This window comes from Acanthisitta chloris, unplaced genomic scaffold, assembly GCF_000695815.1.
Source record: "Acanthisitta chloris isolate BGI_N310 unplaced genomic scaffold, ASM69581v1 scaffold5644, whole genome shotgun sequence".
NCBI lineage: Eukaryota > Metazoa > Chordata > Aves > Passeriformes > Acanthisittidae > Acanthisitta > Acanthisitta chloris.
The window spans coordinates 1-25,767 of record NW_008667552.1 but is presented as its reverse complement, the minus strand read 5'-3'; the positions used below and the strand labels follow the sequence as shown (position 1 = coordinate 25,767).

At 38.6% G+C, this 25,767-nt stretch overlaps 1 protein-coding gene across 1 annotated transcript; it reads right to left on the bottom strand.

Moving 5' to 3' along the window:
• Window positions 1–991: 991 nt before the first annotated feature.
• Window positions 992–18,996, bottom strand: TES (testis derived transcript (3 LIM domains)). Its single transcript, XM_009072529.1, has 7 exons — window positions 18,974–18,996; window positions 16,529–16,618; window positions 8,094–8,346; window positions 6,622–6,957; window positions 3,149–3,364; window positions 2,459–2,620; window positions 992–1,290 (listed from the first exon to the last, which is right to left on the bottom strand). The coding sequence occupies exons 1-7, from the start codon at window positions 18,994–18,996 to the stop codon at window positions 1,099–1,101; spliced, it is 1,272 nt and encodes a 423-aa protein (XP_009070777.1). The 3' UTR covers window positions 992–1,098.
• Between the last annotated feature and the right edge of the window lie 6,771 nt (window positions 18,997–25,767).

Sequence of the window (25,767 nt, the reverse complement as noted above, 5' to 3'; positions counted from 1 at the left end):
TCACTGTTTGGCACCAAGCTAACTAAGAAGCTTCACTGTAGAACTGTAATTTTAAAGAAAGAGAACCACACATTTGGTTTATCTAGTAAGTAAAGTTAATACAGAGTTGTTATTTTTTCACTCAAATACTGGAAGTCTCCTAGGAAAGACTTCTTTGTGCTTTGGTTAAGAACTTAGAAATCAAAAGCCTGAGCATGACCCTTTTGCAGAAATACATTCTTGGAAATACATACAGTATTGTGTGCCACATCCTTCTGATAGAAGGCACAATTTATGAAACGAACATTCATGAAAAAAACCAGAAGCAGCTCTGAGAGGCTAAGAGTGACACCCACTACTGTTGGTGGATTTTTCTTTTTAAATCTAGGCAAGACCTCCTCTTGTTTTCTAACACCAACACCCTCCCCCTAGTCCACAACATAACTCCTGTATTCATAAAATTAAAACTTTTCCAGGCATGAACAGTTGTAAGAAAGAAACATAAGCCAACAGTTTTCTACTGGTGGAGTTACTTTCAAAACTAGACGTAAGAGTAGTCACTATCCCTCATGAACCCATGTGTGAAAAACAAGCAAACAATTACAGGCAATTTAAGTGTCATTCTCTCTGCATACTTGAGGTCAGGTGAACAAAGCTGTATGTGACAGTAAAGCTGATGATTTTGTCTAAAGTGCTTGATGAAAGCAGGGAAACTATAAAAATGATAAATTAGTGAAACCAGAGGTGGAAGAATTACATTTATCACACAAAGCAAGATAAATTGGAGCATTTTCACTTTCTTCTTCCATTAGACAAGATACACGAAAAAGATCCTTCACAGTAAAAAGCTCCATTAAAGTGTATATAGTTCGTAACACATTTTTTCTTACATTTCTGGGATATGAAGTAATTTGAAATAAGATCCAAGAACAATATTCCAAAACATAAAGTATTATTATGGCTAAGAAATGAGGATTACATAGGAAGTTTTAGTCATTCAAAAAAAAAAATCTTTGGGAAATGCTATTTAATACTTTCAGTAACTTTCAATGCCCTGACTTACAGTAGAAATGCAAGAGCCTTTGGAACACAGCAATGCTTGGTTGGTTCTGTCTTCACTTATGACATCATTTTTTTCTTACATTCCACTGAGCAAAAAACCATCCCTTCCACTGGCATGAACTTCTGGCCAATTAGACACTTGCTGCAACAGGAACATAAGAAGCACTCCTGTGTAGCATGCCAGTTGAAGTTGTTGTATGTCACACGCTGAACTTCGGGATCTATAGCATTATGACAGCCTTGGCAGATCTGTTTAGAAAAAAAACAACAATTAAGCATACACATGCTCCAATAAAAGCTCAAGCTCTCAAATGTTTTTTGAGAAGAGAGGTGCAAAAAGAAGCCTTGTAAATAAATCTGCAGCTTTTGATTTTTTTCTTTGTTTTTAAAGCAGTGCTCTGATCAGAATGCAGTTGAGGACACAAAATAATAAAATGGATACCAGAGGTTATTTGCTGCTGGGACTTAGCTTAGACAATTGCAATGGTTAGGATGTCCCCATAGACAATCAATCATAAAAATCTGTTGCATCAAACAGCACATATATTCATACATTAAACAATACATTTGAAGAGATTAGCTACAAATCTTCCTGAGCACTGGCAGCTGTACAGCAATGCCAAATAATTAAAAGTTACTAGAAATTCTTGGATGCAATTCACCTTAATATCTGGCTGGTCACAAATTATTATTTAAATCTCACAGAAGTTAATGTTTTTAAGAGGAAAAAAAGCCTCTCCAAAAGACAATTCCTCACACCTACCTCAGAAGATTGTCTGCAAACTAAAGAGAATAGTTTTTCCCTCCATTCACTACATAAACAGCTTACATGCACATTAGACTGAACTCCCAGCTAATTAACTGATAGACACAAATGGACCATCATCTCACATTAGCTTCCAGCATAACCACAAATCAAGAACTACCATTATTTTCTGAATTTCTAGCTTTATCCAATCAGTTACCCTCCTTTATAAACCATGTGGCTAGAAATATAAAGAAACAAAGTACCTACATTACGGTTGCCACTACAGGCTTTTAGCAAATCAGCTGAAGTTGATTTCCACAAGTCTCAATGAACTACAATTGACAAAAGCTCAACATTTAGAAGCACCACTCATCTTCACCTACTTTAGTCCATCTGTTACCAAACCCTGCTTCACCATTGGCTAGTTCAAGGTACTTTTCAACAGCCTTCCCCCCTCAGACATGGCTTTAGTTCAAGTTTATGAACTGACAAAATACTTGCTTGAAGTTTGTTTGTTTTTTTCAAAGGGGAAAAGGTTGACTGACTCAAGCCTAAACATGCATTCAATTTATACTCTTCAGATATTAACACGGGGAGAAAGTAAGAGCTTCAACCTCCACAGACGTGTTCCTTTCTTTCACAGCGCTTAGACGTCTGCAGGGCCCTTACCGCAGCATGGTTCTTCACATAGCAGGATTTGCAGACTGGCTTAGTGTCGTTCACCATCACATAGATTTCCCCAGCCAAAACACAATCACAATCAAAACAGCAGAAGTGTTTCAGATGCCAGTTTTGACCTTCCGCGTGAGTATATTCATTGCTGAATATTAGCTGTGTGGAAGATATATACAAATATTAATAGATTAATTTGAACAGCATCTTTTACTAAATCTAGGCTCAGGATGTTTTGTAATTTGCAAGAAACTGTTCCACCGTTTCAAATTACTTCACTTGTTTGAGCATTTCCCAAAAGTCTCCGTGTTGTTTTTTTAAGAGCCTGCAGATGCCAAAGGCCCCAGGCAGGCTGTTCCCTGTGGGCTGCCCAGGGTTAGCGTCTCCTCTACACTCTTCACAAGGAAACAAGTGCGTAACTGGGACTTGCCAAAGAATTTGCTCTCGTGTATTATATCCTATGTCCCTGCAGACTGTGCAAAATCCCCACCAAATCCAAAGCAAACTATGCATCTTCCTGAACGTGCAGGTGTCCCTATCTATTTCACTTCTTTGCAACTACTGTCACCTAAAACTGGTGAAGGCATATCATCTCCCTGCACTGAAATGTTTTTTTACTAAAAGTCTTAACCAATTCTCAGAGGAATAAACTTGTGTGCTAAAGGAAAGGACTAAGATATTTCCTACCTCATCACATCCAGCACAGCGGGGTTTTTCACTATCACAGTAATGTCTTCCACAGTACAAGTTACCATTCTTCCAGAAATAGATCATGTCTACTAGAAGTTCACTGCAGGTGCAACAGACAAAACAAGCTGGGTGCCACAATTTGTCATATCCAGCACGTTCTGCATAGACAGCTGGGTCACCTTCTTTCATGTTCAGTTTGCAGTGATAGCAGGACTGGAAAGAGGTTATTACCAAGTTAATTAAGTCTTTGAGAGGTACATTTACAAAAATTACACATTATCAATATATTCAATAAATCCCATCTTCCCAGACTGAAATTAAAGGACTAGATTATTCCCATGATCAGAGAATAGTGGTACAGGATACCATAGTTCAGGTTTAACTAAGCAATTCAAGATGATGCATATTCTACTGACACAGCATTAGTGCTACTTAAAAGCATTACAGCGTTTTCCCATATTCACATTCTGCAATTACAGCCCAGTGTTTAAAAAAACCAGGCAATTAAAATTCATGTTACGTTCTATAAGCGTTACATACTCAACAACAAGGCAATAATAATGAGCCTCCTTCAAAGCAAACCAGCTAGACTATGACTAGAACACATGACAAGAAAATGGCTGTACTTATAAGCTGTGAGAAGATCAAGCCATATCTGCATCACTAGTGAGGAAAATAATTGTTTAATATTTCAAGCTGATTCTGTTTAAAGCAGTGTTCTAGGGATGCTAGTCACTCATGGCTATTGTCCAACAGCCTGTGATTAATGATTGTAGGACAGGGAGGGTGACCATGGAAAAGGGACTACAAAGTGTATGAACGCAGTTACACTACAATTATTTCTAAAGAGTTCATAGTTAAACTTCTTCCTTATACCTGCTTACAGAGTGTGTTTGGTCATCAAATCAAGAAACACAGGTGATTTCTGTTACTGAACCAAAGATTTTTTATCTACAGTTTAATCAGCAGTTTGGCATTTCCTGTACTCCAGCTGGTCTGTGGATTGGGCTGAACAGCCTGGGAAGGTTTTCCTCTATGACTCACATCACTACAAGCCCAGCCACAAATGGCTTTAATTGTGTGTGCATATAAAAATAAAATACATATTAAAGTGCTTCAGCTGAAAGGCATATTGATCAGATTGCAGATGCCAGACAATTTAAAAAGATACATAAAAAGATACGAAAAGGGGAAGAACAACAACTTGGAACAGAATCTAAGGGAACTAATGAAAGGGGGCTCTGTGTGTGTGTGTATTATATTATATATATATATTTTTATCTTTGTGACTTTTCTTTCTGCTTTAGTCCTCATACTCCAAGAGAAGTCAATTGGAAGATTAAGTAGCTACATAGACTCAGGTGAGGGCAATGTGATTCACTGACCAACCATTTACAATATCTCCAGCCTAGGTAGTTAAATGGTGCACAAAGATTTGCTTCATTACAAGAAGAAAATATGGTTAATATCTCTTTATTTTTATTCAGCTTTCAGTCATGGTGAAAGAGATTTTTTTAACAGAGGTAATTACTACAGGTATATTTATATTAATAGTGGAGACCTGGTTGTGAGTGTTTTGTTATTGTTTGGGTTTGAATTTTTTTTTTATCAGGTTTCAAAGACTGCAATCTATTCCTATAACAAAAATAAGTTTTTCAAGAGATTCCACATGCTTTTAGACTCAGTCTGAAAGACAATATACAGGAAAATTTGATGAGCAAAGATGCAGAACCAATCGAAAAAAGAGTAGACAAGGATGGCATTTCTTCTGCTAAGTATTTAAGAGCTTTTCTCTGTATTGATTTATTTTGAACTGTTAAAAAGCAGCTGAGATAATACTCTCATTTCAAAAATCAGACTCCCCCAAAATATTTTAAAATAACATATCTAAGTCCTGACTGTTTAGCTCAGCTCAGTACCAACAGATAAGCAACTCTAACAGTATTAAAACACTTCTGAGCCTCTCTGTACATCACTGCCAACAGTGACAAGATACGCTTGGCTTAAACTTCAGGAAGAATACTCAAGTACTTAAATAAGAAAAGACTGGAAGTGATAAATAGGTGTAATGTGAAAACAAAGCAGCTTTTGATACTATTACTCGAGGACAGAGCGCCCCCTGCCATTGACTTAGCATAGCTCAAGGCAATTGGCCAGCAGGGCACAACGCTAGGTGTGTGTTTCTGCAGGTCTTCCTTGAGGAGGGAAGTGAAGAATTGCTATGGTGAAACTAAAGCAAGCTGGCAGAAAAAGCTGATTTAAGACAAAATGACAGTAACCTACCTAATCAAGAAATGATAAAATAACTTCTAGGATCTTAGATTCTCCATGACATGCCAATGGCAAAAAAATTAAAAGAAATTAATTTTAGAAAATATCTACAGCTAACCAAATAGCACAGCATAAGACTGATTAGGGTAAGTGGACATGTTCAAAGCTAAAACTTAAGTGTTGCTTTTATATTTCACACTAAAAGTCATATAATGTGTCAATTTAAAAACAAACAACAACAAAAACCACACTAAAAGCACACCACACCCTCCAATAACACCTAATTACATATTCTACGACCAATGTTAACAAGCAAATCTTTTTCTCCATCTAGACCTTGCATATTCATTTTCTGTAAGTAACCTGCAGGCAAATAATTTTTGCAATTCATACATATAACAGCAACATTCCTAGAAATCAAGTTACAGGAGCTGTCGACACAAGTGAAAGTCTACCTCCACTAAACTAATTTAATGCTATGTCAGCAATCCTACTGCTATTTTGTATTTGTAATTGGTAGCTGAGACACGTACAGCCAAAGTTAGCAAGTTATGTCAGAATATATTTACTAAGGCTGTAGTTTTCAAAATATTAATGAAAATTGGGTAATTTTACATATTACAAGGCAGAAATCAGATGCCAAAGGAAAAAAGCAGATAAGAAAATGAAGCTGAATAGGAAAAGAAGGCTAGTCAAAACAGCCTTTATATGGCTTGACTTGATGGACACAGGATGGAAAGGTATTACTTTATTATTCCTTTTTTCATTTAATTCTAAATTTTTTAATTCGTCAAGTGGGCAATTTTGGTGCTTTTACAAGAAAGAGAAAAAAACTGGCTTCTAAAATTAAACTAAACTCTTTGAGAGAGGAATGTAGCAATTAGTCTGTAAGACTACACAAGTTTTTCAATTATTATTCTGCAAAAGCCACCCTACTATACTATCTCCAAGCTAACATGTTTTTGCACTGAGGATGAAAATGTCACCTAGAAAGTTATTTGCTTCAAAGCATTAAATATTGTCAAAAACAAGGGCTCTGTGCAAAGATTCACAGTATTTTCTGGCTTCCCTTCTTTCTTTCCCTCCCCAGATTTTACCTATTCCAAGTGAACAAACAATTTAATTGGGTTAAAATGACCAAATAGAGCACTTGAATGATAATATACCTTCTTGTTCTACCTTTCTTTTCTTATACTTACATACTGAGATGCTTTCTGATCTGGGGATTTGTTGTCCATTGCTCCAACAGCAGATGAGGTGCCTCTGTCACCATTCTTCAAGTTACTTTCATCAGCAGCTCTCACTTCCACCTCACCAGGGAGCTTGACATCTCCTACACCAAGTGCCTCATTTTTGTACTTCTTCACAAACTGTTCCATCTGCTTAACTTCATTGGGAGAGAGCTCGTGGCATTTTGAAGGATCCTGATCATGAGCAGGCAGCTGCTTAGCCAACTGCTTCTTCCTGTACTGTGCGCCTTCTGAGCCAGCAACAGGCTGCTTCTCCTTGGGTAGCATCTGCATATACTGTCTAGCCTGAATCAGAAGGAATTAGATATCAGATGCCACTTCAACTACAGACTCATCCTCTTAAGCAAACATACAAGTAAAATCATCTCTACTGTTGTTAGCGACAGTCAAATTTGTCAAAAACAAAGTTCTTTTCATAAACATTTAGCTCCTGAAACACAGTAATGGAGATAAAATACAGCAGATGCACTAACTGGCTTCTTCCCAGAATAAGAGACAGGCTTCCTTTAAAGCCTTTTACAACATACAGAGAAGAGTTACTATTTCTCAGAGTAAATAACATTTACACAGCACCTTGTCTCTATCTATTATTACTGATCATCAGTTACAGTCTTAGAAAAATAGAAGTTGAAATAGTCTGCCCAGGGCATACAGCCCAGTGAAGAAATACCACTAGCTACATAAAGGGGAAAAAAAAGCTCTAGTTTTAATAAAGCCATGAAAAGCCTAAAAATCAAAGTAGTAACTGAATGTTAAGTAACTGTCAAGTTAGATGCACATGGTTCGATTAATTCAGTGAAAAGGGATAATTTGAGAGGTAGGTCAGACATAACATGATTCTAGCATGGATCATACAACACTGCAGTACAATAAGTTAGCAAACAAAGTTCAAGAAGTAAAGGAAAATCCTCAGAAGGCTATCTACCATTTCATCTACTTCAGCTGAAAATATACTGGAAGGGAGCTGCTCTTTTAGATGTCAACACTAACCTTGTTCTTACCATATACAGTAAAAGCTATAAGCAAGACTGTGCTCCCCTTAACTTTAAACAATGACATAAATTGATAATGAGGTTAGTCTTGGTTTGGGCTTTTTTCCCCCTTTAAGACCACATGATGCAAATTTTTCAAGTTTAGTCATAAAAAGGCAGGTTAGAAATGAGACTCCAGGGACTTAGCAGATAACTCTTAATCCCATCTATTACAAGTCATCTAATCTCCCTAGTTTTTAAGAACTTCCATGTACAAGCACCCATAAAACTAGATGACAGAAGCAATCATTAAACAGGCACCATATTTTCTGTTTTGAGGAGGAGAAAAAGAAGACTACAAGAGGCAAAGTTATCCTTCTGGTAAGTTCTACTACTTTATCTCCCATCAACTCCTGCCTTGAACATGAAAAAAAAGTGAGCTGGACTTACAAGTGTCTGATTCTGAACAGGAGGAGCCCACTCATAAGTCACAGTATTGATGGACACATTCTTCTTGGCTGGCACTGGATTGGTCAGTATCATCACATTGCGTTTATACACGGGATTGCCATCATTCTTCAGTTTTGCAATAAGGGTTGTATATTTTGTATCTTCAAAAAGCTTCCCCACTTTCCGATCCTCCTCATTGCTTGTGAGGATATCATGTTCTTCCTGGCCACATTTGCAGTTGCGGCATATTTTTCTGAAATTCATGGAAACAGCAACAAAATTAAGGTCTTGACTAAAAGCTACATCTCACACCAGCTGTGTGTGTAGTAACACTGGGAACCCAAGCCCTTGTTTTCAGTGCTTCAATTGGAAAATACATAAACTATTCTGATATGTCCAACACCTGTATTTTTCCTGTTGTATTACATGCTTTGTATACAGATATTGTTATCAGATAGATACCAGGCAACTACACTAATGCATTTTGAACATGATGCTTATCATTGCTTCAGTTACATCTCAGTACTGATCACACACATACGTGTCCATTATCAGCCACGTACCAGATTTATTTTAAATTAACTTAATGCATCAACATGACTCCCCCAGTAGTCACTTATTTATTTGGGCTTTTAGTTTTTCAGTTGCTCTTTATACACTCAAAATTAGACACACTATACTATTTTCTTCATATGTATTTCACTGTATGCATGATATTTGGTTATCACAGAGTTGCTATCATGTGGAAACAAATATTTCCTAGAAAGGAAAAAAATGCATACAGCCATATAGACAGTGTAACTGCACCAAGTTCTGTTCAAAGCACAGCATTTGAAAAAGAAGATGAAAGAAAAGTGAAAGGCTTATATGGACAAAGCCTTTCAAACAGCTCTGAACCAAGTCAGAGTTACTCTGGCACACGCTGTAGAGAGAATTTTCACAGATAACAGCCTTAAAAGGTAGAAGCATATCTACTTATTTAGATATAAATGGTATTCTTTCATATACAACACATTTCAACTGCTTTGACTAAGGGATATTACAAAGTAATTTATTACCTTAAGCATAATTAAACAGTTCACATATAATGAACACAACCCTGGATTAGACAAGTTAGTCTACTGTTTATTAATGGCTTCCCCAGAATTTCAGTTCAAAGCAGTCAGCCACAGTATACAGAAATCAGTGAAGGTGGATGTTAACTAAAGGTCCTTATTATAGACTAAGAAAACAAATCACAACCTTCTGGATCTCTAGAGTTTGATGAGGAATGAGCAATATTTTACCCCATTATTTATCCTTCATACAGCAAATAGCATAAACAACTACCTATAAAATGCTTCTCAACCCTGCTTGCCAAAACCCATTGAACTCTCATATGGTTCTGCATGTTGCTTTCTACAGTCTTGAAAGCAAGTTAGGTGACTTAAGATAAGGTATGTAACAGGTACACGGTCTTGAAAGCAAGTTAGGTGACTTAAGGTATGTAACAGGTACACAACAAGAATGTGCCGTGACTACAACAAGCCCCTGAGGCAATGGGAAAGGAAAGAAGGAGGATCTGCATCTAACTGGTCACATGAAATGATGCATAGCCAGCCCCAAACATATGCACTCCATATGTACACCAGTTTATGATGTGAGGCTACTATAATTTCAATGTGTGGTGGATGCTGTCTGAGCCATGTGGTTATATAGCAACCATAAGTTATGTTAACTTAGGTTATAAAGCCCATTCCAAATAAAAATAGCTAACGCCGCAATAAAAATGAGCCAGGCACTCTAATAACATGCAAAATAAGAATGTTAAGCATTACGTTAATGCTTAATGTAAGAATGTTAAGCACAATTTTATATGTTAAAGTAAGAATGTTGTGTATTTGTAACACAAATACCTAAAGAGAACAATAATTGAATTGTAGGCTGACAGCTTCCAACTCATTTCCACAATAGGAAAGATGCTCTGAATTTCAAAGGTGATACTTACCTGGATAGCTACTAAACACTAAGCACTTTGCAATCTCCTAGCTTACCAAAACACTCAACATGAACTAGCATTGCCCACTGAGCCTAAAAGCTGTACTATGCATCTCAAGCACTCAAAATTTTGCATCAGTCTACATGAGTCCTTTACCTAGCTAATAGTTAGAGACTATTTAATATACTAATAAAACAATTCACATTCACTTTGCTCACCTTTTAAGGCATATATGTGATTATTTTTTATTACCAACTTTCAATTATATCTTCTTTGAGATCTGATATAAAGTGACAGAATCAGACCTTGCTTTCTGCAGCTTTAGTAACTACTACATCATGAACATCATGTAGCTATGTGCCTCACAGCATACATGCAACTGGAATTGAAGCAGTTAGTCCATCTGAACAATGCCTTACCAGACATTTTATTTACTTTTTCAGCTTAAGTCTTCAGCAATAGTAAGCCCCAGTTTTAGTCTGCCTCTTGACAGGATGCGATCTAAGAACACTGGGGAACAAACAGGCATTCTCAGGTAACCAGCACCAACTCATGCAAGTATAATACTGTCCAGAACTGTTCTGCTTGCACGACAGATCTCAGTAGGAGCAGAGTATATTGTTGTATTGCCTGTGCAGTCACAACTGCAACATGACAGGCTGTGCAGCTCTCTCCACTCTGTACAGTATCCAACTACAGTGCAGCAGCATTGACAGCCTGCAGAGAGCAGACCAGCTCCCACAATCTGTGGTGGAATTCTTCCCAAGACTTTCGCATGCGCTGGAAAAGCCACAAGGGCACCTTATTTTTGCTCACATTACGTAATGAAATTGCATATCCTTTTTTTCCTAACAGAATTCTTTCAGAATGCAGAACAGCTTAGAGATCTTGTTTCAATTTTCAACTAGGTGAACACCCTGACTCAACTGCTGCTATTCTCTGTCTCACCTTGAAGGCTTAACATGTTTCACCGTTTTCAGTATGTGCGTGAGATTTTTTTGTTTTCCTGATAAACATGTAGTTGCAAAGAAGTGAAAGCACACAATTTGTCCTCAGATCCTTTGGGGGACCCATAGTGAAAACTGGTATAGAACTCCTGTGCTTTGCACTTGCATTGAAAGTAACGAGATACTTGCTAATTCACTTCTACACCTACTTAAATGAAGAATTTGACTGGGTATGTTTCAGTCTAATGCTATCTCCTTGCTCTTTCAAGATTAAATGAATGACTCTTTGCCTACACAGAGTTCACAAGAAGCTGTTACAGGGGCCATGTTAAAAAAATTAAAAGTGCAGTGGCCTTGGCCATAGAGTTTGTGGACAAATAAACCTCCAAATGTGGGAGAAAACAATCCAGAAAGAATGTGGAGAATGCTGAGTCACAACTGATGTCAGCACATCTCAGCAAGTTGAAGTAAAATCCCCTAGGCTGTTGCCATTTCCCATGCTCCCCAAGGCTCCCTTGGATCTCAGCCACGTGAAGATGTCTGTAAAACTCCTAACAGCCAAAAAAGGGTCTCTTGTCCTGATTTATAATCCCTTCTCTTGAGTAATTTCCAGTACTAAAAGATAACTGGTTGACATTTGTGCACAACTTTTTCTGAATAGTACTGTTTATAATTTAGTCTTAACTCCTTGCAAGTAAGTTGCCGCATCAGAATCCTGCACATTAGTTGCTCACTAGTGCGGAAGGGATGTGGCCAATTACTGCTCTTTAGAATAGAGTGGTTGACCATTTCTTTGACTATGATACAGCTATCTCACTGAAGTGGCCCTGTTCCATTACCTCAAACTTATACTTCACAAGGCTCTCTGATAATTGAGACTTCATCTTTGGTGTTAAAGCAAACACCTCACACGTTTATATACATATACAAACACGTGTGTATATGTAGAAAACTTTAGCTCCTTTGACTCTATTGAGATGACAAGCAGTGAGAATTCCTTGTTCCCTGCACCTGCAGTGTTGAAAACTTTTTCCCTTCACTGGAGGACATTCAGTAAGATTCCTACTTAAAGAGGTATTAGGGATTCCTATTTATGTGTTCACAGCTGGCAGGACCTTGTCAAAGTAGAGAGATGCTCCTCCACACAAATCTCAGCAATTTGGGAAGCTCTTCCCATTCAAAACATGGAATATAGGGAGGAAGCTTCAAAATCTGTGGAATTAGAAGTGGCTTATCACTGTAACAGAGATCTACTAGACAGTGCCTTGCTTCTAGGTCTTGAGTAGGTAGAAAGGAGGAATAAAGCCATACAGATTCCATCATCTCTCAAGTGGTCAATTCCTGTGTCCTCAATGCCTACTGATACCAAGGATCAAATACTTGCAGTTCCTTCTCCAAAACCAACTGTCAAGCATCCTTTTATTTTTCTTTGTTTTGGTGTATGGAGAAGAAAAGTAAGTCTGATCATGAGCCTTCCTACACTGGCTCCTAGTGACAGGAGGCAGCACCTGCAAGCATGAAGAAACCTCAACAAATATCTGGCAAGTCCTGAGACCTGTGCCCTCCATGCAGAAAGACTAACTCCTTCCTATCACAGAATCATCATTGTGTCCTCAGTGGACTTGCTGAGAAGGCATTTGCCCCTTCATCCAATCCTATGATTCTTTGATTCCTTCTGTTATGTTTTCTTGCTTTAATAATAATAATAACACTTAAATTAATAATGCAGCTAGAAGTAATTGCAAATGCTTTGAACTGTACCTCAGGACTTGCCTGCCAGTTGTAGTATGAGAAAATCTTCAAGCTCCCCCTGCCTTCCAGGGATTGCATCTGTGCAGAGAAGCCAGATGCTGAAAAAGGTAATTCTCAAGCTTAAGCTTCTTCTCTCCAGAAGCTTTTTAATACCTTGGCAAGCCACACCAGAGACAGTCACCACTTTCTGGTTTATGCATGACCAAGATGAATCAGAACCTTCCCTCCTGCGTTTAGTAACTTCTTACTTCCGTCCCCATATTTCCCTCTAGTGAGAAACACGTTCCCAAAGAGCAATAGGTAACTGACTAACATTTGCTATCCAGCCTGCCCCGGTGGATGTGTGTAGAGGCTGTTTTGCAGTCTGAAATAAGTTTAAGACCCTTCTCACTGCTGCTGCTATGCCTGGACAGAAGCATGATTCTGAGGACAATTTTAAAAGCAAAAGCTGCTAACACACTAAGATAAAGTGGGAAATTGTTAACCATTCAGCTACCTTTGTAGACCACGGCTCTCACTGTATTAATTTTGTGTTCAGCTCACAACTGAAGCTATCAGAACTTCAAAATGTAGGAAAAAAATTTACTAAAGGCTTTCCCACCATTTCTATATTAGCCTCAATTTACAGTTCTGGACTATAAAAAGCTCCCCCACAGTGTGTCAAGAATTACAGCACAAACTGCTTAAGCAGCACTTGCCACCCCCAGAAAAGATATTTTCCAAACACTCTCAGTATAGTGAATAATGCTGTAGCAACTGCGTAAACTCCTGATAATAGATAGGTGTGCTTTGACTGTTTTGTGCACTTTCCAGTCTGACTGCCCAAAGGGCCTTTTGTATGAAAACAGAGAAAGAAACCACACGCTAGCTCTTTGAGGAACACTGTTTGCATGTACTGGAGCGAGAACTGCGCGATGTGCTGAAGCTCATCCGCTGCCCCAGGAGAGGGCAGTGTCACCCCGCGGGGAACGCAGCTCCTGCCCCACGTACTGTGCCCCATGGAGGGCACTGCCCTTCGGGTGTGCAGCTACAACAGCACTGACAACACTTGCTATCGCTCAGCACTTCGGACACAGGCAGGGCTTCCTCGGTTTTGGACTCTGTGCCTATCTCAGCAAGAGAAGAAGCTGGGAAGGGGCATAGCTGACTCAAACTGGCCAGAAACATACTCAATACTCAGCAATAAGGCAGAGATAGAAGATGAAGAAGGCAGAGTTTCTGACTTCTGAAGCAGACACAGCGTGAAGACTGGCTGGGCATTAGTCTACTGGTGGGAGGCAGTGAGTGATTGTCTTTGCACCACTTGCTCCCCCTCCACCTATTAAACTGACTTTATTTCAACCCATGAATTCTATCACTTTTGCTCTTCCTTTTTTTGGTCCCCCACCCTGATGTGCAGGGCAAGGAATGAGTAGCCATACGGGTGCTTGGCTGCTGCCTGGGGTCAATCCATTCCCCACACCCCTGCCCAGTTACTCCCCCAATGTATAAGTTACTCCAACTATAATTCTTACTTCAACACTTGTCATTTACTAAGGAGTAACAGTGAAATTATTGATTAAACTTGAACTGATTTTGATCATTCATGCTATAAAGACAATATTCTGTCCACTTGTGCTACAGTTTGCACTTAAAACAGTTTCAGATTTTAAGGATAAAGACTAAGTGAACAGGTTTTTCGATTCCATCCCTTATTGTACAAGTGGTGGACTCCCAAAATATCTGCATCATGCAAAGCATATTAATACATTTTTTCCTTTGAAAACTACTTACACAAAATTGAATTAAGGCTTCAGATTCACATCCTCACTGTCCTCAGTAGCAGCCCTGCTGGAGAAACAGGTATTTTCTAACCTGTCCTTGTCACAATGGCTAACCTTTCAGCTGTTTCAGAGGTATGTGCCACATTTGTCTGACACTTAGATGAAGTTTCTCAGATTACTTCCAGCCACCTTAATTATCTGGACTATCCTATATGGATTCAATTTCTAAATTAAATCTCACCTAAATAGTCACTGTTTTAACATGGTTTTTCTTACTTGCTCTTTCATCTAATGCTGCCTACAAGCTCCTGTTTTCTAGGCGAGGCTGTGTTCTGATGAGCTATGTATTCACGACCTGGCACAACGAGCCTTTACCACAGCAGGATAGTGAAACATATAAAGAAAAACACATGCAAAACCCTCCAAAATCCACACACATTTTCACTTGTCAATCATGCTATTATGCAACTAAATCACTTTAGCCACTTTATTTCTTTGCACCCCAAATTCTTCCCTGTTTAAGGAGTAAGCTAGGAATTACAAGGTTGAACATTAGGAACTAAGAAGAAAAAAAGACAAAGGAACAGACTATCTTTTTTTCTTCCCCTACTTGTGATTTCCCCATCTATCAGTGACCATGAAGAAAGAGCTTGCAAGTACGAAGTCATATAATTTCTGATCTAACTATGGATAAACAACACTATTTTGGCATTTTTTACTTTGTTTTTAATGCATTACCTACACACATTAACTGTGTTCTGCTTTATTTTACTAGTACTTCTATACAAGTGCCCTCAGTGACTCAGTGAGTATTGAAAAAGTCTTCCCATAAATTAATCATTTCTATCTTTATATGATCACATTTACTTTTAGTGCATTACCACTTCTTGCTTCATGTCATTATTTGCAAGTTGTTTCTATAGTTACACATTACAGATACATAACCAAGAGACTATACTCTAAGCAACTTATAGCAAGTTTTTGCTGTGATATGTTTATCTGGTTATTTTCTAAACAGTCCCATCTGCAGTCAAATATTTGGGCTAAGATGCAAAATCTCCTAGGCCTTAGCAGCACCTGATGCCACTATGGCTGGTATACAAAAATGGCCTTAAAACCCCACACAAAATAAAATTCCACTGCAGAAAGAGTTATGACTGTAGCTAAGTAGCACTGGTGAAATGCAATCATTTTCACTGATAGTGCTATTAATAATTTGGTTTTATGTCCTTTTCAGGCTGTCCCTTTTGAAAGGGATTTAAAATAACAAAAAAATCAGAATCACTAAGCTACATCTTAAAGCACATGCAGTGTAATGAGTGAACTGGGCCATCTACATATATATGCATTAATATATATACTATACATATACACATCTTTCCAGTAAAACAAGAAAGGTCTTAATGGAATACAAAGTTTCTGTCCAAGTAATGACATAGACCATAGCATAGATTATTTGCTGCTATCACCAACTCATTGGTTTAGGACCACTGCATCATCCAAGGCTGAGTACTATCTAACTTATTTGAACTGTGACACCTCTTCCCCCCTCTAAGTCATTTGTAGATGTATACAAAGTTTCAACATATTTTCAAAATAACACAAACTCAAATCAAAGCTTATGTATTTTGCCAGTTGAGAAAGCATTTTATTACTGAGCTAAAACACACTTCTTAGCTGTCATCTCTCTTGCTGTAGGGAGGGACATGTTTTCACAAACTACTTCAACTGTTTAGTAAGCTAAGGCAAATGCTTCAGTAGAAGTATGACCATTTACTTTGGTGCAGATGAAATGTATGTTCACAAGTGACTAGATATTTAAACACTGTTGTAATGTAGCTGAGCAGCTCTGGCCCTAAACCTTGTTGACTATTTAAAAGCATCTGAATAGTTTAATCAAAAGAGAGAACAGAAGCAGTTACATAGACATTTGCACACATATGCTAAGGTCTGCAGTGCTGAGCTGCAGCTTAAGAGACATGTGGTGTCACTTACCTCCAGAAATGAAGCTCAAATCCTTCACACTTATCCTTGCACTTTAAGCAGGGGGCACCAAATCCTTCCTCGTGGCCCAAGCCCATCTGTGTACAAAGCAAGATGACTACAGTCAGCTTCAAGAATTACTGACCTTACTGCTGTCTTTATAATCTGCAATCCACAACTAAAACAAAAGACTAAGTGTCTGACTAAGCTGACATCGGGATAGCATTTTGGGGCCCACTCACCTTCCTACTGCATCTGCATAAGAAACACAGGGTTGAACTAGCAGGCAAATAGCCTTAGTCAAAACCAAGTATTTTTCTGGTGACTTGTCTCCCTCGTTCTGCAAGCTTCACACATGAGAACAAGCAGATTCTTTCCAGCCCTTCCTTAGGTCTGAGGCTGTGAAACCACTGTGAGTGAAGCTGAAAGACCTCAAGCCAAAGGACCTTTAATCCAGCTGTCAGGACAAAGTGATTTACAATATATGATGTGGCAAAACACAGGAGATTAAGAAATAAACAGAACGCACATCTATACACATTAACTGTGGCATCTGATAGGAATAAAGAAAACAACCTAACTGATTAGTCTAATATTTCTGAGTATATTGAGGCTACTCTGATAGTGCATGTACCCTGGACAATTACGTTTCAGCTAGGCTCATATATCAGCTAACTTTTTGAGCAGAAAGAGAAACAGCACAGTTAGCAAAAGCAATGACTAAGTGATTTGCAAAGGGTTTTACTGTGAAGAAATTCAAAGGAGAGACAACCAATTCATAACGCAGAGGAAATATGAGAGTATATAAAAAACCCCACAACAGTGCAGAGTTAAGGCCAGGTATTCACACAAAATATCAACACATCGGCCAACTTGAAGTTTGAAGTGAAAAAACAGACATGAATCGCCATAACTTATGCATTCATATAACACAGTAAATTTAAAATGTCTCACTCCAGCTCTTGAAACCTTTGGGCAACATTGGTCTTAAACTGGACAGATGAAAGACTATGAACTGTGGCCACAGTTGGGTATTCAGGCTCATGCCCAACATGCAATGAGGAAACCATCCTGACATCCTCACCCACTGCTTCAGCTGTGCAAGGAGCACTCCCAGCTAGCTGTGGATAGATGCAGTGGGAGGGATGGGCATTGCAAAGGAGACAGCTCACCTGCAATTTACCTTTTACCATGAATGGAAACTGAGCTAGAGCTGACAAGTTCTGGTAGTAACCTTAGTCCTGGCAACAATAATGCAATGCCAAGCTTAATTAGATATGGTGATATAGTTTTATTACAAAGATGTTTGCCATTTACTCCGAGAAATCATACTATTGTTGTACATACAAGGATAGAAACCGCTCAACTTTCAACTTGTTTCTGTCCAAACTGAAGGAACAGATTATTCACAAACCACTTGCTTAATACACAACACATGGTAAGATGCAGGGAATGCCATGGTTTCAGTTATTTTATAATTTAAAGGATCACTGCCTCTACAGTAATTAGACATCCCTGAGGAAATTACAGAACTTTCCTACAGATTGTGGTCTATTTAGAGAAAAGAGATACTTTGACAGCTATTAAGCTACTGCTTGCAACTTCAGAGATGGACCAAGGGACTAAAATTGTTTCCTCCATGTCTGAAAGACAAAATACAAGCCTGCTGTGATTGTGGTGACATCTTCATCAACCAAACGGCTTGAGATGTTCACATGCTATAGGTGTTAACCTGAAGCCTAACAGTAAACATGTAAAATAAACATAACTTTAAGATGAAGCTCTCCATCAGCTACACTTTTGTCTAAGATAATGGGTTAATAAAAGTTTGCTTCCACTGCAGATGAGCACTTACAGAGGCCTTCTCATCTGGAATCCAGAGCTCCTCCATAAGCACACTGTACATCATATACACAAACACACACACACACTCCCCACCTGCAAACCACAGAACAACCAAGCCATCTAGTCAAGTCACACTCAGAGACCAAAATGTTGGCTAGGATGTTCTCCAAATATAAAGGAAGCTAAAGCAACACAAAACAACTGCCTTTTTTTTTTAGGACAGGTTGGGGTTTTTTTTTGCTTGGGGTTGTTTGCCTTTTATAATCCTCCTCCCAAAAAAGCTGTTAAACTTAAAATACACTTGCACTTCCCTAAGGAACAGATTAAAAACCTATTAAAAAAACATGGCCCCTAAGAAAGCAAAGACAACATTAACTCATTCTCTCTTGCTGCTACTTCAGCTGAGTATTACTTCTTTCTGTTTAGGCTCTCCCCTCCTTTAAAAAGAATGGATGAAGAAGAGAGGGAAATAATGATCTTATTAGTGTTGTAATTAGAAGACTTAGAAACCCAGGATCACTTGTTTTAGAGAGTGCTGCTTTACAGTACACAGAAAAATAGCCTTGATATTTCAAGAATTCCCAAAATAATCTGAAATATAAGAAAGAAAATGACAATGGATTTTGCAATTTCATTTGCAGGCATCCTCAAATTTAAGTTTGGTTGATGTTTTCTTTTAAGCTAAGAACACCTCTTCAGAAATAAATTAAGGAGAGGAAATTTACGCTGTCTAAATGCTCCACCCTGAACATATTCCCAGACTACAGCGACAACACCCAGCAGTCTTAGTGCAGATTTCTTCACAAATGCAGGATTCCTCATTCCCTCCCCAGAAATACAGAGCACATCATTAAGTAAACACTTGCATTTCTTCAGACAAATAAACTGAATTGGCAAATGAGATAGACTTGTTTTGAAATGGGTTTTTCAGTTTGCTGTGAAACAGAAAGAAGGTGATGACCTTTCTATACACAATGCCTGGTCACCTTGTGGAAAAAGTTTAGCTCAAAACTAAGGGGCACAGTGAAAACCAAATTAGATGCAATTCCAGACGCACACACAGCCTCAGTCTTTGTTCCCACAGAGAAACAAAACAAAACAATAGCACAGTGATTTTGCATTTGTCTACCTAAAAGTCAGTGATGTCAATATTTCTCCAGAGTCCTGTAATGGGACATCCTTCAGCAGTAAGGAAGCATCAGCCTCAAAAGTGACTGTTTCTTCTCCAGCAGCCAGTTCTGTTGTAGTTTGAGAAATTTGGAAAGTCTAAACCTGTAGTGTGCTGCTTCTTTGCTGCATCCATCCCCATGTCTTCTGAAGGGCATGGTAAGCTCCATGCTGGAGCACCCAGGGATAGAGAGCAAGCTGAGCATACACTGGAGCAGGAACGCACACCCAAGAACAGGAGGGAATCCATCTTCCCCATAAATGGGAGTTACGGGAGAAATGGCACAGATAGGTCAGCTGAAATACTGCCAGAATAAGGTTCCTGTCTGTCTAATGCCATTAATTTTAATTTTAAAGCAAAGTTATCCAAACCCATCTGGTATTACTAAAGTAGCCAATACAAATTTAAATAGTCTGAGTACAGAAGATGATATAACTATGACTGAGGTCATCCGTTGCATGCTGATTTCAAGATTAAATAGCACTCAAGGGCAAAGAATTTTAACTGGCTACAGTTAAGTGAGAATTAGTGAAAGACTGTGCTGTTTCAGTTCAGACTGGAATCCAGTGACAAAAGTTGGCTGTCTTTATAGTAAGGAGCCATGTGTAGAAGCTTACTGTCATCTTAAAACCCCAAATGATCACATTTTAGTGTCTAATAGTTTATTCAGATGTGTAAGAGAAACACAGCAGTTGCTATGAAATAGTTTAAACCTGGTGTATCAGTAGGGTTTTTTGCTAAGTTCATTGAACATGACCAAGAATGAAAGACCAGCTATTACATATTTCCTGCCAACAAATGCTGAAGTCTTTTGTTGCAATTTTAGAATACTAATTTCAGAATCTGCATTCCTGTAAATACAGTAAATTTCAGAGACCATCAGACAATAAACATCTCCTCACATGGGATTCTATAAAAAAAAAAATCAATCATGGATGCAAATGGATAATGCATGTAGAGGCAGACAGCCAGTTTGCAGGCTGATTGATAAATGCAATTATATTTTGTCAGCTGCAGTTTCTCTTATGTGGTAAAATATGGATAAGTTTGTTAACAAGTTTGTTCCTACATGGAATAAACTGTGCCACAGTTCACAGAGCCAGTTAAAAAAATAATGCTGTGATAAATGAAGGATTAGCTTTTTAATAGTTAAAATATATTGATGCAGAACAAGATTATTGTTGACAGTTACAGGAAAAGCCCTAAGAAATCTCAGATGAATTAAAACATAAGATAAAGAAGTGGTTTACAGAATTTGCCTATACTTCTTTAAATAAGCATAGACTATTTTAAGGGCAAAGGCTTCTCTGGAGATCATCCAGTTTCCCACAAAGAACAGGTCCAGATGCAGGTTCAACAGTCTACTATAATGCTGGATCACACAGGAATGAAAAAAACTATGTTTAATCAGCATTTCTCACATTGCAGCTTCTGTCCACTCTCAATTTTATCATTGTACAGTGACTAGAGCCTGGTTCTGTTTTTGTCTATTCTCTCCTTCTAAGCAGCTGGGCACAAACAATACCAAGCATATCCTGACAGAGTTCCACTTGGAAGTCTTTAATTATTTTAATAGTCACCATTCAAAAGGCATCACACCCAGCACAAACACAACCCTCAAATAAAGCTAATTGCTCTGATCTTCCTGCCTTTTACAAAGGAGCCCCTGGGGTGCAGCAGTAGGAAGCTGGTAAAAGAGGAACCCGTAACAAAATGCAGAAGCTTGGCTTGGCCTTTTTAGGTTTCCCTCCCACAAGACTTCTGAGAGCTAACTGAAGCCTTGGCTGTTTTTCTGTCCTCCCCCCAAGGAGACTCCTGTACCACCAGACAGATGAGCTTTATCAATCCTTCACCTTGCAACAGACAGTAAGCCAAAATACTGGCATTTAGCCTGTACGGAAGATTGAAATCCCTTCCAGCGTTCAAGATCTCTCCAGAATTTGAAAGGTTGTGGCTATACAGTGAGAATGCTGCCACTAGTGAACTGCAGCAATTAACAGTGAATCTCAGATTAGATTTATATCCTATGCACTATCCTTTTTGCAGATCTTTCTCCATTGCTTGAGTGATCCAATGGCAGAAGTAAAGAGATCCATGGTAAAGCTATTCTTGGATTCACCATAAAATCCCAGGAACCTTCTGGTTTGAAGATTACCCAACTATTGATCTATTTGGATGTCTGAGGGGCCACATCAAGTGACATTGTTTTCTGAAGCTTTCGTTGGCAATGGGAAAACACCTGTAGGGCACAACAGAACAGATTTCTAGCACATCCTAATGTGCTTTAGGGACTTTCAAAGAAGGGAAGGTAAAGCAAAAATGCAAGAGACCATGAGAATAAGACAAATTAGAAATTTCAGGTGGTGTGCCTGCTTTATTGATGAAACCTGATCTTATATCACTATATTCTGTACCAGCAGAAGCCTTCTCTAGTAGGGAAACACAACAAACTGAAAATTTAAATAGGATACAGCATTTAAACTTTAAAAACAGAAGAGCTATGATATTTCTTATGATTCCAGAATTAGAAAAACAAAGCACTACAAAAGACATGTTCATATCTGGACAAAGTTTCCAATCCGTAGCAAAGAGCAGTATCCCACGAACCACTCTATTTTTATGATTATTTAGCATGTCTATTAAAATTGATGGCAAGTCTGAGCTCTTTTTTTTTAATATGCATTTTGCATTAGGGAAAAGTTGACTGGAATTAAGAAGTTTGGGTAAGGAAGTCCATTTGCACGGAAAGAAGGATGCCAAAAGCAGCTGCATCCAAGAAAAATATTTGAAAGACCATCTGGGCAAGACAAGCAGAAGAATAAATCAAGGAGCTGTAGTAACCTATGACAGTACACAAATACTAAGAATTTATTTTATTGTGATGTCTTCAACTAAGTATCAAACAGCTCAGAATCTAAATATTTAAGACACTGCTACACAGTGTACCATCAAAAGACTAACAGCGATTAAAGATATCTCAGCTGGATAGAAGTGTTTAGTCACAAAGTCCAGTATTACACTAGCTAAGTTTGAATGCAGCTGACACACACTGTAACAACATCTATAAACCTCCAACATAGCACTATCCATCACTCAGTGCTGCAGGGGCATTTTCATAATACTGTGTATTTTGTTTTGATTACAGTGCTCTTACCCAGTTGCATCTTCTAACATTAGGATTCATTTTTTAACAAACCTCACAGCGTATACAGTTACTCAGACTCCTTATTAATGAAGCTGAGATAGTTCCTCTTGCATCTCCACATTTTCATACTTCTATTTGTAGGCAAAACTCACCTGTGAATAAAACTGTATCTCCTTGATCTTACTATACGTAAGAAACAGGGGAAAAAAAAAAGCTCTACTATACTGGGTTTCCATGGCAGTAACACCAAAACAAACAGTGACCTCAACAGGAAGTGCAGTCCAACAGATATCACTAAATCATGTTTCGCAAAAGATGAAGAAGTTGACTTTGCTCCTACGCATACTTTATTCACCATTCACTTATCAAAGATCATTACAGTTGTTGACTTAACAATGTCTAAAGCACTCTCTCTGGCTTTCCACTGAAACAGGACAAATGAAGTCTCACACCACAGAAAAAAGAACCATGGAGAAATTCCACTTCTCCACTCCTTGGAGAAGTTGCACCTCTTCTCTTCCCCAAGCTCCCCTGCCCCTTCTCCATTGCAATCAAAGTTCTTTTCATAAAGCAAGTATTATACTGTGAAAGCTTATACAGAACAGACTCACTACCAGATTCTTATTTTCTCTAGTGAAGCATGAGACTATGCTGCCAGCAGGACCGTGACCTACCGATTCATTTTACCAAGTTCACAGAGGTGACAGACAGGGCAGGAATCCAGACTGTTAGAACAAAGTTCTGCTAGAGTCTTCAACACAAAGCATTAAATCTTCATTTTCCCTATACCCTCAAAGCGAGGTTTGAGAACACAGCATATATTGTATTTGTGAGAAACAGTGGTCTGTTTGTTGCAGAAGTACTTTTCAAGCTGGAGCTACTGTTTTTACCCTTCAGCTCTGTTGTGTAATCCCTTTTTATACACAAGCTCTCACCATAACCCTCAAAAGCAAGAGCAAACCCAATTCCTCCTGCAAAAAAAGAGTAAACTGTATAGTCACCCTTAAACTCCTCACCCCTTTAAAGGGAAATTATACACAGTAAGGTATCAAACAGCATTCACAGAGCAGCATGGTGAACTGACTGCAAAAAAGTTATATATTATTGCACATATATGCATATATTATGCATACATATTCCTCAGTGCTGAAAGTTCATGCTGAAATTTCTTTTTCTGGCAGACCCTGGTTGTCTAGAACCCAGGATTCAGACCAAGAGAGACATCTGGCTACACAGCAGAATTGCTTCCTCTGGTCACTCATGAAGACAAGATGAGTTTTCCAGCACATAAAAGAAACCAAACTGAAGAAGTTAAATAAAAAGTCTGAGCTGAAGTAATTGTGCCCTTAAATTCCTCACAGTCAAACACTTAAGAAGACTATGTTACAGGACTGCTTCTTTTCTACCACAAGACAGCAAACATAAAAGCTATCCACTGCTAAAAGGATGGGCTAGAAATTGTGACATGGGGCAGTAGTTCTTCCTGCTAAAGGACAGGTAGGTTGTTTGATCCCTAGTGGTCTTGTACTGGAGAGAAGCAATTCCAGTCAGATGAACTGTGCTAGAATTGCTAAATTTGAGGAAAAAAAACCCCAAACCTGATATCAGCAATGAAAATGTACTTCCCCAAGTGCTTTTTTTCCCTTCATACATCCCTAGACATATAGATATAAATGTATGTAGCAGCTTTCCAAAGAGTCAATGCAGAAGCTCACAATTGAATCACTGCCTCATGAATTATTAACACTTAGAGAAATCTTAGAAATGACAGCTTGGAAACTTCATCTCTTGAGTTTTCCAAAAGCAGAAAACACCTCAATATATTACACTGTGCAGTTATACATAAGCAATTGTGAGCAGGGTAAGAAATTTTCCTACAGCATCAGCTGAGTGTCTGAGCCTCCACACCACATGCTGCTCCAATGAGCATTCATTTCCCTCTGCTCTGCTGAACATCAGGGCTACAGAACAGTCTGCTTCTACACTCAGACTCTGAGTTCAGAAAAGCAAGGGAATGACAACTAATTTGGGGACAATGTGACAATTCTTGCATTCTTCTGCCTAGTGTTCTAGGAACTTCCTACTCAACAGGCAGATTAGCCACTCACTAGTCCCTAATTTTACCTTCATTTGCCAGGCAATAAATAGGTACAAGTCACTATAAAATGAAAAGTTACATGAGGCAGCAAGTACATTTGCAATACACACGAGCTTCTAAAGACAGTGATAGTACTTAGCTACACCCACCTATTCACTGATGGCCTAATGTCAACTGGGGGTTGAAATATGCAGTTTCTCCAAATCAGGATCCACATCCAGGTAACTTTATCACCTGGTGACATCACCTGAAACAAGCTGTACCTCAAGGCTAAGCTGCAACTCAAGGCTAAGCTGCTTCCCTAGGATTCAGCCTTGACTTTCCATACTGCACAACTACTTCCATACCTGAGACAGTTTCTAGCTTGCAACTTGGAAAAGCATACAGGCACACAAAGGCACGTGTGTATGCTTTAAAACAAGTTACTACCTTTAGCTATAACAATTCAGAAATAAACCCCAGAGATCTTCATACAACATGCATTTCAAAAGACAAGTTTTCATAGATCAATGAGGGTTATGTACAAATATAACTCCTATTCATGTATAAAGCTCCTTCTGCCATTATCAAAAGCATCAAAACCAATACTATAAATCAGTTCTTAATAAAAAAGTCAGTGCTTAAGCAGCACATTTAATTTGCAGAAGCAAAGATGTTCATCCCACATGAAGAGAATTTTACATAGCAAGTTTTAAATTGCTAGCTTTGGAAAGAGATTCAACACAACTGGATTACCTATTGCTCTCTGTTACTTACCTTTTGCTTCTTGCCAGTTTGACTCCAAACTAACGAGTCAACATGCCTTTAGAAAGAAAGACCAACCCTAAGTTTCTGTCTCGGCTGGGTAATCATAGAAACGCTGACAACACACTTGCAAGGAGCCAGTCACATCACAGGTCAGAAACTAATCTCCGGCACATTCACAAACAGCGTTCTGGGGCGGGGGATGTGTTTTAACTCGCACGGCAGGACAGGGGTGTGTATGTCCCCGCCTG

Excerpts from the sequence above, each read along its gene's own strand:
- TES (XM_009072529.1), bottom strand. The coding sequence starts at position 18,996 with ATGAAATTGCAAAATCCATTGTC. Across the intron at positions 8,347-16,528 it reads TTTGAGCTTCATTTCTGGAG|AAAAATATGCCGCAACTGCA; the intron begins GTAAGTGACACC and ends CATGAATTTCAG. Across the intron at positions 6,958-8,093 it reads CTGTTCAGAATCAGACACTT|GCTAGACAGTATATGCAGAT; the intron begins GTAAGTCCAGCT and ends CTTCTGATTCAG.